Source organism: Meleagris gallopavo, chromosome 2 (assembly GCF_000146605.3).
Source record: "Meleagris gallopavo isolate NT-WF06-2002-E0010 breed Aviagen turkey brand Nicholas breeding stock chromosome 2, Turkey_5.1, whole genome shotgun sequence".
NCBI classification, from domain to species: domain Eukaryota; kingdom Metazoa; phylum Chordata; class Aves; order Galliformes; family Phasianidae; genus Meleagris; species Meleagris gallopavo.
In genome coordinates this window covers 33,029,024-33,044,949 of record NC_015012.2, presented here as the reverse complement: position 1 = coordinate 33,044,949, position 15,926 = coordinate 33,029,024, and the positions used below count along the sequence as shown (strand labels likewise).

General features: G+C 45.0%; 1 protein-coding gene across 1 annotated transcript in view; it reads right to left on the bottom strand.

Annotated features, from left to right (window-relative positions):
• Positions 1-15,926, bottom strand: part of MDGA1 (MAM domain containing glycosylphosphatidylinositol anchor 1) — a 103,398-nt gene that overhangs the window by 56,643 nt on the left and 30,829 nt on the right. Inside the window, 3 exon segments of the mRNA XM_031552185.1 lie at positions 10,253-10,546; positions 13,389-13,718; positions 14,102-14,371. Of these exon segments, the coding sequence (XP_031408045.1) occupies positions 10,253-10,546; positions 13,389-13,718; positions 14,102-14,371 (894 nt within the window).

Here is a 15,926-nt window from a genome sequence, read left to right as displayed (position 1 = left end):
CCCATCCAGCCTGGAAAATACATAGTAGTAAATAAAATATTTGGGAGATGCCTCATACAGGACAGCTTGGTTTGCTTGATAGAATGAGCTTCTGGTAAGAACACTCAATTTGCCTTGGAAAACGTGAAGACTTGGAAAAAAAAGCTGTTGAGGAGAGAATGTTTCACTCTTGTCAAAAAAGAGAATGACTCCAGGAGAAGCCTGAGTCAATATAACTGTGTCAACTTTCAGCATAATTCTGTAGTTCAAAGGTGTCAAAATCTTGGTATGATTAAGAATAACTGAAAGTATTGTGAAATGGGCATCACTGCTGTATCTGCATCAATGAGATCATTTTAAAAAATCTGTTTAATAGAGGTGACATGCTGCCAGAATGATGTTGAAAAAAAATAAAGACTATAAAAATGATTAAAAGGAAAACATGCATTGTGGTGAATGGCAGAGAAGACTCTGGACTGTGTACTGAAAAAAAGGCTAAGAGATGACTGGTTCCGGTATCTCAGACTACACAAGAAAGAAGCCGCTAATAACAAATAGCTCTTTATGTCAGAAGACAAAGGCATAAACAGAGCTTGTATCTGGAAACTGAAAAGAGACCAGCTTACATTAAGTCTTTAAGTCATGACAACTGAACCGTGGCAGTAAAAATTCATTGGAACAACTTCCTGAGGGAAACAACTTACTGAGGAACTAAGTTGACTTAAGTTGCTAACCCACTATCCATCATATTTGAGAAGTTGTGTCAGTCTGGAGAAGTTCTCACTGACTGGAAAAGAGGAAACACAATTCCCATTTTTAAAAACGGAGAAAAGGAAGACCTGGGGGACTACAGGCCAGTCACTCTCAGCTCTGCACCCACTGAGGTCACAGAGCATGTTCTCCTGAAAACTACACTGAAGCACATGGAAAATTAGAAGTTAATAGCTGACAGCCAACATGACTTTATACACTTTATACTCTTTCCAGCAATCAACCTTACATGGAGCACTGCTCCCTCTCCCTTAGACCCCAGTTCCCCATTTTACAGTGTAGAATGATATTGGCTGAAGGGTCTGTTCTATGCATATGATATGAACTGCTAAGAAAATCCCAGCAGAGCTAGCACTATTAAGCCCATCTATATTGCATTAAGTTGTTATGAGCTACCACATTCTAGCTTATGATTAGGGCAGTAAAATATCTTTTTGCAATCAGCACTTGGTAAGGAAAATCCCTGCTCTGCGCAAATGCCACCATTTATTTACTGTTCTCTTGATCTCAATCTTAGCCACTGTCAGTAACCTGTAAGTTTTGACATGCCAACCAATCCCTCCCATCAAATGCATGGCTGAGTTTTGCCTAGAGTTGCAGCACATCTGCAATGGATGAGATTTCCAGTCATGAGAGTGGGTCACAACAGATTGAGAGCCTACAAAGGATGAGCTGGACTGGCCTTCAATTGCCATTCTTTCTTTACCAGCAGGGATCTATCCCAGATGCCTTTCCCTGCAGAAACAGTAATTTTCAGTCTCTTCTACTTTCCATTCATCCCCCTGTAGCTTGGCAAGCAAGCGAACACTCAGAAGTCAGCTTCCTCACAGTCAACAGTAATGAAAAATTTCTATGGTTTGCTGTGATTGCATATGACCCCAGAAACAAGGACTCCAAAATCATGCAAAATGCAACAAGTCTGCATGCAACTGGGAAATTTAACCACATCTGTAAATTCCTGGGACCATAAGGGTTTTACACGTTCATCACTGAGTTCATAAAAGAAAACTGACTGTTTTATCTCAGTCCTAGAGACCAATTAAGTTGGAATCACAAGTGAAAGCTGAGGTAAGGTAGGAGCGTGTGCACACACACTTATTTGTGTTTGTAATAAAGAGGCAAAGAGGGATGGAACTCAGAAACCATATGAAGTGAAATAAAGTGAGAAGTGCATGTTCAAAATATGATCTTTGTACAATGAGAAAACAGTTTTCTAGCTTCAAAGAAAACATAGTTTCTTTCTCAGAGATAGAACCAAGTGAAAAAAGCATAAACTAGTAACTGAGCATTTTTTTCCCCACAGGTGTCTCCGAAAAGTCTTACACTCTTCCTAAAAATGCAGCCCTCAGCCTCCCACTGAATGACCCTCAGTGTCCCAGTACAAAACTGGTGGCAGAAATACCTATTAAGCTGCAGGAAAGTCTGAGAACCTCTGTAATGTAATTTACATGCAAACAGTTTCCCTGTAGGAGTGACTGTAATTGGTGCTGTTTCAGAGCTCAGGGTCACTATGGTCACAGCTAATTAAAATTTAGACCCCTCCCTGGGATGCTCAGTTTCCTGTTATGGTTTCTGTTCATACCATGGGTGTCTCAGGGGGGTTTCCCTGCACAACATCCCTCCTTCAACGTGGCATCACTGTTCTGCGCATTGTCTCCATGTGCCTGCTGCAGTCCTAGCTAGAAGGAAATAGCTCTGCACTGAGAGGAGATGAGGAATAGTACCCTTGCTGGTGCTGCCTGAGGTGGTTTATGGCCAAAAAATCATGGGAGAAAGGCAATGCCAGTGGCCATGGCACCACATTGTTTCTCCCTGTCAAAGAGGCTGGGGGCAGCACGTCCCAGCTCCCCTGGCATAGGCTCTGTGTTATAGGTTTGATGTTATATGCTCCCTTGCAAGAGTGGACAGCTGTTTTCACCTCTCTGTGTGCCTCGGATGCTTTTGCAGATGCTGACAGTTATTACAAGAAAATGAGATGCTTTTTTTGTCTGTTCAGTGTCTTCCTGGTTCCCCCAGTGAGCCCTGCTCCATGGTACCTCTCTCCCCACTGGGTGCTCACCTTCTTGGTCACCAAGAGGCAGGATTTGATAGGAACAATTCTCTCCTTTCCCATCTTGTGATCCCAGCCTTAAAATGAGATTGCAGTTTTCTGACTAACTCCCTTTATCTACCACCTCCCTTGCCCCATATCTCCTGTTGCCAGTGGTACCACGCAGCTCACAGTATAGCAAATCTATTTTGCTCAGGTGTACATATATTCTAACAAAATAGAGCTACTGCTAGCAAGCCTTCCCATCATCTTAGCTCCTGTAACACTAGTCTAGGTCCCCAAATTTAAGACTTTTCTCCTCTAAGTGCAGCTGTGACACTCAATTCACACAAACAGGTACCAGTCCCCTCTACCACCTCTGCCAGAGAATATCCCTCCAACCCACATTTCAGGATTCATGGCTCTTGGTTCACTGTCTTGGCCAAGTGCCCATATCCTGAACTCATCCATACACCTATGGTGCTGTGCAGACCAAGAGATAAATTTTGACTGGTGGTAAGCACATGGCAGAAGTAAATACACTGTCAGAGAAGGAAGTTGCATGATATCCCCATGCAAACCAGAGCAGAAGCAGGATATCCTCTCCTACCTGCCAAGCTGCCTCAATGTAGTCTGGATACCATCAGCTGCATCACAGCTTGGGGATCTCTGATACAGATGGTTTAACTCATGGCCTAAAATCAACAACAGGGCTCAAAACCAAAGAAATAACTTGGGGATGTATACTCCCATGCTTTAAAGACAAGGACACACCCAGACCAGACATGCACATTTGCAGCCTTGCAGCAGGCCCAGCACAAAGCACTGGAGAGGATTCTGGAGATTTTTTTTAACCTAACAAGCTGATATAGAGCTAGGTTTGAAAGGGAAAATGGCTACCAGAGCAAGAAAATCTTAAAAGGAGTATCTGAATTTGAGCAGCACTAGATGATGTGCTGTTCTGCCCCAGGAGGGCCACAGTAGGTAAGCAGTTATACAAAGAGAGATGACCAAGGCTGTATGCCATCCTCTATGTGTGTGCAGGTGTTGTCTCTCCCTTTCTGCCAAAATTGTATAACGTGGACATCTCTCTCACTTGATAAAATTAAGTTGCTCTTCCCAGAGAATCTGGTCAAAAATGGGATAACAGCAGCTTATGGAACAGGTATTTGTTTCTCTTAACAATAACTGAGAAATAGATTAGCTGATTTAAACCAGTTCTCTTCTGAACAAACAAATTCATCTCTCTAGACAAGGAACTCTCACATAGGCTTTTACTTCAACCTATCATTACAACTATGGAGGTGCTCAGCGATGAGAAATGGGCCACTGAAAGGCCGAATGGCAACACAAGCAGGCTGCAATCCAGGCAGCGTACCCAGAGCTTCTACCTTCCTGAGGCATATGTCTGGATGTTACATTTCTCTCATGGCCATTTCCCAGAATGCAGTGTTTTGCACCCAACATGCATCTAAATCTGCTCCCCAGTCACCACCGCTCCAGTGAATTCTCCCCACCATATGGACCTTTTGTTTACATCTCAAATCTCATACGTTTCCTGGTCACCACAGCATGCAGACATGCTCTGTCAAACCATTTTAAATCAATGAGGTAAATCTGAAAAGCTCTCAGGATACAAGGGAGACTGCCCAAGAAAATCTCAGAGTAGCAGCACACAAGAATTTTCCCCATCAGGCAGCAAGTGCAGACCAGGGTCCTGTGGAATAAATTCCACGTGCTGAAGGGAAAAAAATTCTGGCAGGTCAAAATACATACAGCAGCTTTACTCTGTGAAAGACTTTTTTTTCCTCCAAAGCTGCATATACCAAATGCTACAAAAATTCAACTCCGGGTGTCCTGAGGCTTTGATCCACGAAGATAAAGACTACAAAGGCAGTCACAAAGAAGTCAGTTTTGGCCAAACACCCTTTGGCATGGCAGACTAGCTGCCCTTCAATGCCATGAAGCTGGCAGGAGGATAGGTCCTGCAGGTCCTAGACAAACAGGAGCCATCCTTTCTTTGGCCGCATTTGATACAGCCCATCTTAAGATTCAATCTGAAGACAATGTAAGCGATGTCACAGTTTGTCTGCCAGGCCCTGGGACCAAGAGATGGTAATTGTTAAAACAAATCCAAGGCCAGCTAATCCTTTGTGGTTGTTACTGTGCTCTGAACCATGGCCATTTGGGTTTACAGCCATGACGGAATGAAATGGATTCCTTCTTCAGCCCGTCCTTAGACTGACAACTCTAATTAGCAGCCAGGCACTGGGCAGCCGAGTGAGCAATCCTCACGCTGTAGCACTGAGGACAGAGCTGTATGCACAAACACAAACTCAGAGCAACGTAATCCCAGACAGCGCTGCTAGCTGAAAGCGTGTTGACAAACAGGAACAAAACTCTCAGCTCTTAACGAGGAAGGTTCTGTGTGTTGATAGAAAAACAGAAATAATGTATGCTTTCAGCTTAGTCACACAAACCTTGGTGTAACAAATCAGGAAGGAAACAAGGAGGATTTTGATTGAAGTAGGACCAGATGACAGAGTCAGGCTTTGTCCATTCATACTGGTGGGTTGAGGTCATGCCTGTGGCTGCAAATAATTTCTTCTCACTAATGAAGGTGTCCAGGTTGGCAAACACTGAATTCACAGAAGGCAGAGTTTACCCATGACTTTGAATGCAGACACACCTTCTCCAGAAGAACCTCAGTTAATTCTTAAGATCACCCTGAGCATCCCAGAGCTCTGGTTATTACAAGAGGCCAGATTTCCCTCTCCTAGGAACAAGACCTGCAGGATGTAGCACAACAATACTGAACATGAATGGAAGGACAGGAAAGCCCCAGCCACTGTAAGAGCAGAAAAATTCTGCTCCCAATAGAGCTTCTGAACTGCATTCCTCAGCTTGAAGTAGAGTGTCAGACTAGGCTTCACTGATTAAAATCATAATTAAAAAAATAAAACAGCTATTAATAAATTCACAAATTGAACCAGCCAAGTCTAAAATTCTTAGCAGATGGCTCCACACTCCAGCTCACATGGCCCAAGCAGCAAGATGGATAAACCAATTCAGTCACAGATATGAACCTGCACTGGCTGGGGACAGTCTCATTCCTCTTAGACTCCCTTCACATAGGCAAGGAGAGCTGCAGGGAGCTCTGAGGAGCCAAAAGCCCCATCATAACCACTCTGAAGAACCATCTCCATGTCAGGAGCATTTCTCAAGAGCACTTTTAATAAAGTACTTAATATTCATGTTTATGTTTCAGAGCAGGTAGGATACCCGCATAGAGCACTGACATTGATTGAAACTATTTAGTGCATTTCCATTTCCAGTTGTGTGGGTCCACTGATACGTCTCACTTATTGACATAATCACTCCCTCCTCTCCTCCCTGTTCTTCTGCTTGCTACATAGGTAGCAGGAAGAGCTGATGCTGACTATTGCCCTCCTAGTGTACAGCACTGCCAATAGGCTCAGGAGAATTTTAAAGAGAAATGAGTCAATAGCATGTGGACTTGGATGGGAAAACATTTCCTTCTGCACCTGAATATTTCTTTAAGTAACAAGGGCAACAGATACCCCTCCAGGATGTATTCTGGCTGCCTTTCAGATGTGGGCAGAGCCAGATCTGCTTATCATAGAATCATCGAATCATTAAGGTAGGAAAAGACCTCTAAGATCACCTAGTCCAGCCATAAACTCATCACTGTCATGCCCACTAATCATGTTCCTCAGTGCCACTTTTAAATGTTTCTTGAATATCTCTGAGAATAGTGACTCCACGACCTCACTAGGCAGCCTGTTCCAATGCATTACCACTTTGAGAATAAATTTCTCCTGGTATCCAACCAGAATCTATCCTGGTGCAATTTAAGGCCATTGCCTCTCATCCTATCACTATCCTTGTCACTGGCCTTATAGCCATGCCTATTGCTAGAACTACACATATCTCCTGAAGTCCTGTTAACTATGGTGGATGCCCCTCCAAAGACAATGTCAGATTACTTTCCTGATTGCACCTAACAGTAACTGTGCTTTGAAGATGAAACACAACAATCCACCTGTTCCCCAGTGTAGAATGCAAAACTCTACCTAAGGGCAGTATGTCTAATTCTTTGGAGACCAATCCCAGATGATTGTGGACTACTATTTTGGATCTAGAGGGGGTCAAGTTCTCAGGCCATCTTATTCATTCTCTAGCGTTTCCTTCTGCCTAGACATCACCTGCAGTGTGCAGATGAGAAACAGCATCATTGTTCAGACTGAACTACATAAATATTCCCTGGAGGAGATGCATTAAGGATTGTGTGATGAGGAGGGTAGGGCTGAGCTGGACTTTGACAAAGCTGTCCAGAAGTATGTAACATGATGGTCAGCACTGGCAAAGCATTAGGGCTGGCACATAATCATGCAAGCAGAACAGTGTACTGGGATTGCAATTTGCACTATGCTATTATGTGAGACTCTAACAGAACAAATGTAATATCACCACAATAAGAGAAAGTTGTCTCAAAGACCAGCTCTTGCAATAGCTAGAGTTTTGCATTACTCCTGCTCTTCGCAATTTATGGAAATGCTATTTTGACCAGGCTTTCAGAATGCACAGATTTTTATTATTACTTTTTTTCTTTTACATTATGTAGTCGCTAAATTTGCATCTAGGCAACATCCTTTTCACTGATGCACACAGAGACTTTCTTTCCTCTTTTCATACGTGTTGGCTCATACTATACTTTCTAATCCAAAATGCACAGAGAGCTGTACATTTTCAACTCCAGAGGGTGTTTTACAGCCTTATGCTGATCTCACCTGCGCAGAGTGACCCAGACCTCAATACAAACCCGCCTCTGCATAGGATTCATTTTTTTGCCAGGATTTTCTTGAGCAAGTACCTAATCCTAGAAAAAAGGCTCAACAACAGCATTAACAATAGCGTTGATATTATTAACAGCAGCACTCTGCCCTTACATGGCTATTTTTGTTCCAAGATTTCAAAGTGCTATGTTTATTATGCCTCGCAAATCCTCGAAGAGACAGAGCAGTTTTATTCCTGATTTAAAGAAATGGGAAAAGACGAGAAATTGTCACACTGAATGGTAGCTAGATCCCCAGGAGTTCTGCAGAGCCCAATCTCTCCCTCTAACCAGTATATAACATTTCTTGATCCTAACCACAAACCTATGAGGCTGTAAGGACTTTCATGAACTTATTAATCTTCCAACCCCCTACAGTTCAGACCAAGAAGTTCAGGGAGCAGACTAGCCAGCCTGTCAGAGAGTTGATGATAGACAATTACTGCTCATAAGATAAAAGAACATCTTTTTCTGCTTGCAAAATGTAAAAAATAATAAGAACCATTTTTTGTGACAGCTGACTTGTTCTTTTTGTCTTCTTGCTCTCTTTTCCAATACTGCAGTGCAGTTGGCAAAGCCTATTTCTGGGCTGGTTTGCTACAATACGTAACTATATGCATGAGGGCAAGGGGAGAAAAGGAAAAGAAAAAAGAAACACAGAAACAGGTTCTGACATCTAATCAGATCTGCTGTATTGATTTTGCAACTTTAGCTTTGGAGCAAATCAGAGAAACAGCCACATTATCACTCAGATTTCGCTCTTCCCTTGAGCGAGCCGGTTCAAAAGGAGCTCACCCAGACACACAGAGAGGCACGTCTGCATGCACACACACACGCGGGCGGGCACATGCAGCTCTGTGGATGCATATCACCTAACCAGGCCCACCAGTGGGAAGCACTCATCACGGAGGCTGCAGAAGCCACACGATCCCCATTTCTGATATGATGAGAATTCCAGAACAAGCGACCGGACTAATGAGCTCCTCACACTGCAGAGCAACGTTTCAATTAACCACTGCGGCCCCGCCACTGCACCCACCTCCTTCCAGCTGCTCAAACAAGGATGAGAGGCATAAACAGGGACTGTGCTGTTTGCTGTTGGCTTTTTTTCCTCCCATTTTTTAAAGGGGATATAAGAGCAAAGGAGGCACTTCTTGCCTTACTTTCTTGTTTCACGGTTTGTTTATCATGCATGGACCATGCTGTTGCTACTTGGGCTAGATCACAACAAAACATTGCTTGGCTTCAGGAAAAGTTATAGGAAGAGTATGTTGAGTTACTCTTTATACAGAAGTTCAATTTTTTTCCCTCTTGTGGGTCAATCACACCACGGGCATACTAACGTGCAACAACTTCAGGCTTCTACCTACCATCTGTTGCATGGAGAATTGTGTCTACCCACTCCAACTCAAGACATACGGCTGTGATTCCCCTCCAAACTACCTATCAAGCCTGAATTCATCTCAGGCTGGGCACTGCCTCTCCCTCTGCAGTGCCATACGGTGGGGACAGCATCACTTTCCAACTCCAGCAAAGAACTGGGGACTCTAGCAGATCTGATTGTTCTTTGCTCCAGAGTGAGACTTTGCTGTACCTCCATCAGTTGTTGGGGTGAGGATCACTCTCCCTCCTGTGTCCTCCCATGCACCATATGCTCATCCCAGCTTGCTTTCCAAAACAGCTTAAATCAAAGCACCCATAACCACCCTGAACGGAATCTTCTCCACATACATTTCCACTTCATGAAAACCTGCACACGTTTCCCCATCCTGTAATTCAATTGCTGGAGTGCTCACAAATGGACAGACAGACTGTTTTTTAAGGCGAATCTTACAATACTCCAATATACCTGAAGGATATGGAACACTTTTGTTACTGCTGTGCTCCCAACAGCTTGCATCTGTCAGCAGTGTGCCTGCTTGGCTTCAGACAGGTTATCTGCTCCAGTCCTGTTTCTCCTTTCCCTGGAGAGTGAGCCAGGGAGGAGAGAGGCAGCACTCACCTTTATGCACAGATATACTGGTCAAAGCAAGGCTGGGAACACCGCCCATCACTGAAATCATTCAATACACCACATGCTAAGAATCAGTTTTCTGTTGCTCACACACTCTGCATGGAAACTGTTTGGAATTATGCAGTCCATGTGAGGATCTGCCTAGTGCTGCTTTCCAGGCAAAATGGTTCAGGTTGGGGAAACTAAGATGCAGAAAGGGTTATGAGGTAGAAATGGCATAACTGACATTCATTTGCTATCTTGTGAACAGTTCTGACTTCACAACCTTTTTAATATGCCCTCAATGCACATTTTGCAAAGCAGCTGTTTTGCAATAGTTGACTGATAGGGAAATGGAAAAATATTGTGTACAAACACAGACAACACCCTTCTCTTCCACTTGCAACACACTGCCCGTATAGTATTCTACTCTTGTCTTTACAGCCAGGCCAATTAAATACAAACTGTACAAAGGTCTTCAGATAAAAGAGACGTGTCATCTCAGCCCAGTAAGAAAGGCCAGCCCTGCCTGAAAGCAGCACTCGGTATGACAGAGATGCTTTGCCCACAGGCTTACATTCACACAGGCATTCAGACCGGTATTCCGCTTATATGTTATACTCACACTGCACGTTGAGCTGCACCAGGGCTTCCCGTGGTCTGATGTTAAAGCCATTGTACCTGGCTGTCTGGCACTTATAGGTCCCGCTCATTTCTCGGCTGACACTCTCCAGGCGCAGCTTCCCATCATACGCCTCCACTGTCATTGTCCCTGAAGGCATGGGGGTTTCCTTATCTACTCGGGACCAGATGATGGGTGGCTTAGGCTTCCCTCGAACCTCACACTGCAGCTCAGCCCTGGAGCCCTCCCGGACGGTGATGGTAGACTGACCCTTGGGGACACTGATGGTTGGCGGCACTAAAAGGGAGATAAAAAGGGACGGGTTTTACACTTGGTTTCCAGTAAGCAAAAAACACTCCCAAGATGCTTGTACCTGCATCACACCAGCAGCCCTGAACTCAACTTGACACTGATAGTATTACTGCAACCCCTACAGGAACACACTGCCCGTGTAAACCACCCTACAGAGTCTGGAGCTGCATGGTACCAAGGAAGATCCCAAGTTCTCAAAAAATTTACCCCAGTGTCAATGGCAACTGCCAGCTCTCTTGGAACGTTTTGCCAGCTCCCACCTCTTACTGCAAAAGCCTTTTTGATCTATTTCTGGTCAGTAAATTTCCTAAATCGAACTGCAAACTTTTGACCAAGAAATAGATGTCTCTGCAAAGGCATCTAGTCCTCTTATAGAGGTTAGACAGAAACAGATTTATAGGATTAGTGCTTAGTAAACCTCCAGCCTTTTCAGACACCCAGGACTTCTGTTTGCTGCTAAACCACAGTAAGGAGCCATCTCTGTTAAGCGTCTTTGTTTACTCTACATTGAGATTCACAGTGTGTTGAACATCTCCGGCTCACTCCAGAGAGAGAGGTCTCAGCAAATATCACTCCTGTGCATCACAAGTTCACCCAGCAGAACTGCTGTCTAGCTAGAGCTAGAGGCACTGAAATGCTCAAGAAAAACCCAGCTCTCAGACAGCAAACAAAACTGCTGACAAACAGCTCAAAAGAAGTCCAAGCAGAAGGGGGGAGAGGTTCTAGGGGAAGTTTGTTGTTCATATCTCCACATTCACCAAAGGCCCAGGAAGGGAAAGCTCATGCTAAAATCCATGTAACGTTGACATTTAATTTGTATTAGGCTTCTGAGTTAACTGTTCAACTGAAGTAAATACACAGTCATAGAATCATTTGAGTTGGAAGGGCAGCAATCGTTTTCTGAAAGCTCCTCTTTCAGCCCTTCCAGCTGACAATGGTGACACTCAGATTGACACTTCCATAACCACGAGGGCTATGTAATTCATTTCCATTTAAAGCAAAGTTTAGGACTACAGAGGCTGTAACAAGCTGGCCTGACCAATATTAGCTCAATTCAGTTCCAGCAAGGAAGAATTTGCTAAACTAATTGCACACATTACAGCCTACAGCTGCTTTAAAGCAGATTTAGGATGGATCCAGCCCCATCTCCCTTAGCAGTGACCTCCCAGTGCAACAAGGAGGCCGCATTTTCAATTTGCAAGTCTCCCATGGGCTGGGGAAACATCACACCCTGTCCTGTGCAATGCGATGGACGACAGCACTCTCACCACCAACAGTGCCAACAGCCACTCACCTGGCGAGAGGTAATTTTCTCCATGGGGAAAAGCTGAAAATTGCATTTGGAGATTTTTTTAATTAAAGCTGTCTCCTCAGAGCACTCAGTGGAAGCAGCCACCTTGGCAAGCTCAGGCCTTTCTTGTTGGGAAATGTGGAACTGCCGCTGCTGCTCTTCTGCACAGATCCTGCACTCAGGGGAAAACCCACCAAGATTTCATGCAGGAACCATGTTGGATGTGGTTTCATTGCTGGTGGTGGGCTCAAGCTATGTGGAGGGCTGCTCCAGCAAGGACAATGGCCTTCACTCCCCTCAGTCACAAAAGGAGTTTTGGTGGACCAAGCTGCTGAAGTGAGGCTTCAGAGTGCTCCAGGATGACCTTCTCCACCATTACTGATGTGAGTGTATGGCTCTCACACTCCACCAGCACGGAGCAGCTGCTGCAGACACCTCCTTTGGGAACTTGAGCCAACCCCTGTGCCAACAGACACTGCCCAGCTCTTTAGTGGGATCATCCAGGGTCTCCCAGCTCTTTGCTGCCTCCCACCTTTTGTATCCTTAAACACAACTGCACTTTGCCATCCACTGCTCTTGGGCAAAAAGAATTACTCCCAGTGGCGGCGACCTCACACAAGACCCACAGGACAAAGGGGTTGCTAGCAGAGTGGAATCACTAGTCATGGTGTCTTTCAGGTCCATAGCAAGGTGAGGGTTCGGTCTCCACGCTGCTGGCGAATGTGACTTAAGTCCCCTGGGAAGAGACTGATCCCAGCATTTCTGCTGAGACAGATTCCTGAATCAGCAGAAGCAGTACAGCACCGCTTTCTGCTGGAGTGCTGAAGCAATAAAGGTCCAGAAATGGCATCGGGACCAGCCCAAATAATAGATTCAGCACAACCAGAGACTGAGAATAAACTTCTTATGAAGGTTTAGGACAAGCTCTATGAGCAGCTGGCTGCCCTCGCCAGATTACTTGCGTTGTGCCATACTCTCAAGGTTCTGGAAAGACAGCAGGATGACATAGATGTGTTGGAGGGTACAGCTGGATCCACCAGCTTTTCCAGAAGCAAAGATGCAGCTCTGAGACTCTGAATTTTAGTCCCCAGAGAGACTCTCAAACTTGCCTATATCTTAGGGCTATCCTCACCAAGCCATAGGGTGAGATTTTGACCCTGGTTTTAAAGGTATATATAACACAAGGGGCATTTATAACACATGGAGTCCTGCAGAGAGTACCCAAGACAGATTGAAATTGCAATCTAGTAAACATTAAATCTTTTCACAGAATTTGCTATAACAGATGATACCAATCTTCTGATCATAGCTTTGAAAATATTCCTCATAAGCTATGCCAAAGAAAGCAAAGAACAGCTTTCTTTTTTCTTTTACTCCCTTCTAAGCAAAAGGACTTCTGAAATTTGGTGAAATATCATTTCCTCTTTCTTCCTGCACAATCTGGTGCCTTCTTTGAACAGTCTTACTCTAAAACTGTGGGATGGAGGTGGAGGATGTGATGTCCAGAAGGTCCCCAGATGTCAGAGAAAGGCTCACCTGTCTCTGAGGAGATGTTCACCTCCACGCTGAGGTCAGGAATGGGTGCTCCCTGGAAGGTGGCCACACACAGGTAGGTGCCGTAGTCACTGAACCTCAGGTCGATGATCTCCAAGCTGCAGGTCACAGGCGGGAGTTCAGGGTCATTCCTGGTGATGAGTAACCGGTCTGAGAACCTGGCTGGTTTCCCATTCTTGTACCAGGAGTAGACAACCTTCTCCTGGGGGACAGCATCCACGTGGCATGAGAGTTTCAAGTCCTGCCCTAACTGGATGGTCTCACTCTCTTTGATCACATCAGGGGTGATTTGGAACGTGGCATTCTTCATGGCTGGGATGAATACAAGTGCAAAACCATTTAGGGACAGCAAAGAGCCTCACATGGCACAAGACAACAGCCCTTTACTCCTTTGGAGGGCAGCATCTCTGTGCAACATATATGTCCCAAGACCTTCCCTAGCTAAGCTCCTACAAGAGATCCCCAACGCCTCACACCTGGAAGACTGGGATCTCTGTCTAGCCCAGGACAGTGATGCAGCCTAGGATGAGGCTGTGAACAGCCAAAGCATAGCTCTTGATCTGGGAGCACAGAAGCTTGCACAACAGCTTCTCCAGAGTACTGATTTCTGCTAAGCATCCCAGACCCTTAGTTGTACAAGGACACTCAGGGGAAATGCAAATCTAACTCCTCCTCTGAGAAAAAGAGCAACTTACACCGCACCAGTAGGTTCACTGTCTTCTTTGCTGGGTTCCCCACGTTGTTTATGGCTGTGCAGTTGTAGTATCCTGAGTCCTCCACGCGGATCCTCCAGATGGTGAGGTTGCCTCCTTGCACAAGGCTGCTGGGAGGCAGCAGGCCGGGAGAATGAGACCAAAGCACCTCTGGCAGTGGGTCACCGCCTGTCAGAGAGCACTGCATAGTGATGTTGTCACCAGGGTTGACCACCAATGTTTCATTGACTGACAGTTTCAGAGCAGGTGGGGCTGGAAGAGGACAAAGAGGGACACTTCTAAGCTTGAAAAGGACCTGTCTGCTCACCTGTGAACAGCTTCATTCTTTCTAGGGTTTCTTCTTGAAGTTAGCTGGTTTGAGAAAAGAGAGCTGTAGGGACTCATTAATTCATTACAGATAAAAAGCATTATTGCTAACATCTTTTTGAGTTAAAGCATCCTTCTCTTCTACGGTTAGGAAACTGCAAGCAGGGCCTCCAGACAACCCAGAACAGAGACCGTACTTAAAGCACCCCACAGCCATTGCTCAGAAAGGGGACACAGCTAAGGATAGTATTTTAAGATTGTTCACTGCAAGTTCTCTAGGCTTAGGACTCAATTCAGGAGAAAAGCCTGACAAACACTCCTTGCACAGATAGAAAAGACAATAAGATGCAGTTTGGCAATGGAAAATTCATGGTCTGGAAAACCAGACCATGAATAGCAACTCTGCACCCATCACACAGGTATCAAATAGATTTCCCTTTTGGCCTGCAGAGCAAGTCCTGGGATGCTCTTTCATACACAGCTGAACAATTGGGAATGATTCAAAATGTCTAGACAACTTTTCCTTTGAATAACCTACTATATAGGTTTTGACTTATTTTATTTCTGCACTCTTCTGACTACACCTCTCTCCCCAGACTGATCCCAAACTCCTCCCCTTGTATTCTCAGTTTCATCACATCCTCCCTTTGCATTCTCTGCCTCATCCCAAGACAAGCTTTTTAAAGCCCTTGTCAGCATCACTGCTGGCTCCATCCAGACAGAGCTGAGAAAGTAGCAGTCCACAGCACAAAGGCTGGGAGTATGTTTTAAGTAACTGCCATAATAATGCAAAATAAGACATTGTTCCATATTCATGAAGCTTGATTTAACAGCATCATTATTTCAGCCTCTCTCTCCCTGGACCTGTGTTAATGAGCTGTGCTGGGTTAGTGTTGGATCTCTGAATTACAGCTCGTACAAACAAGACAAGGAGCGCTCCCTCCTCAGCACCTGCACCATAATTTAGCACTGCAACTACTGCTATGCTGGAATACTGCATTAGCACACCAAATGCAATGCCCTCATCCTGGCCGTGGCATGTGCTTTTTGCACCAGGTGTGGACAGCTATGCTTAAGGACGAGGGCTACTCCTCTGCCTCCTGCACTCCTGGCCATTTTGAAGCCTGGGGTTGGAGCCCTTGAATTTTGAGAGGCAACAGCCTGCACTCAGGACCTATGATTACTTCCAGCATTCCAGGAGAGAAGCCCATGCCCAAAGGCTCATTAAGTGACAAAGCAAGGATTTGTCCTCTCTGAGCTCCAGATGATCTCATGAAACTTGGTGAAACCCAGATACAAAATAACTCAACAGACTGTGGCCTAGACAGGATACTTTTCTGTGGCAAGAAGGAATACAGTTGATACCATATAGCTGTTCCTGCCCCCTGACACTGAACAGGTCTCAGTCAAGGGCACAGACAAGCTGATAGAAGCAGCATCTTGCTTGTAAATGCATCTACATCAGAGCTAGAGAAAGGTTGAAACCTGCTTACATCCAAAA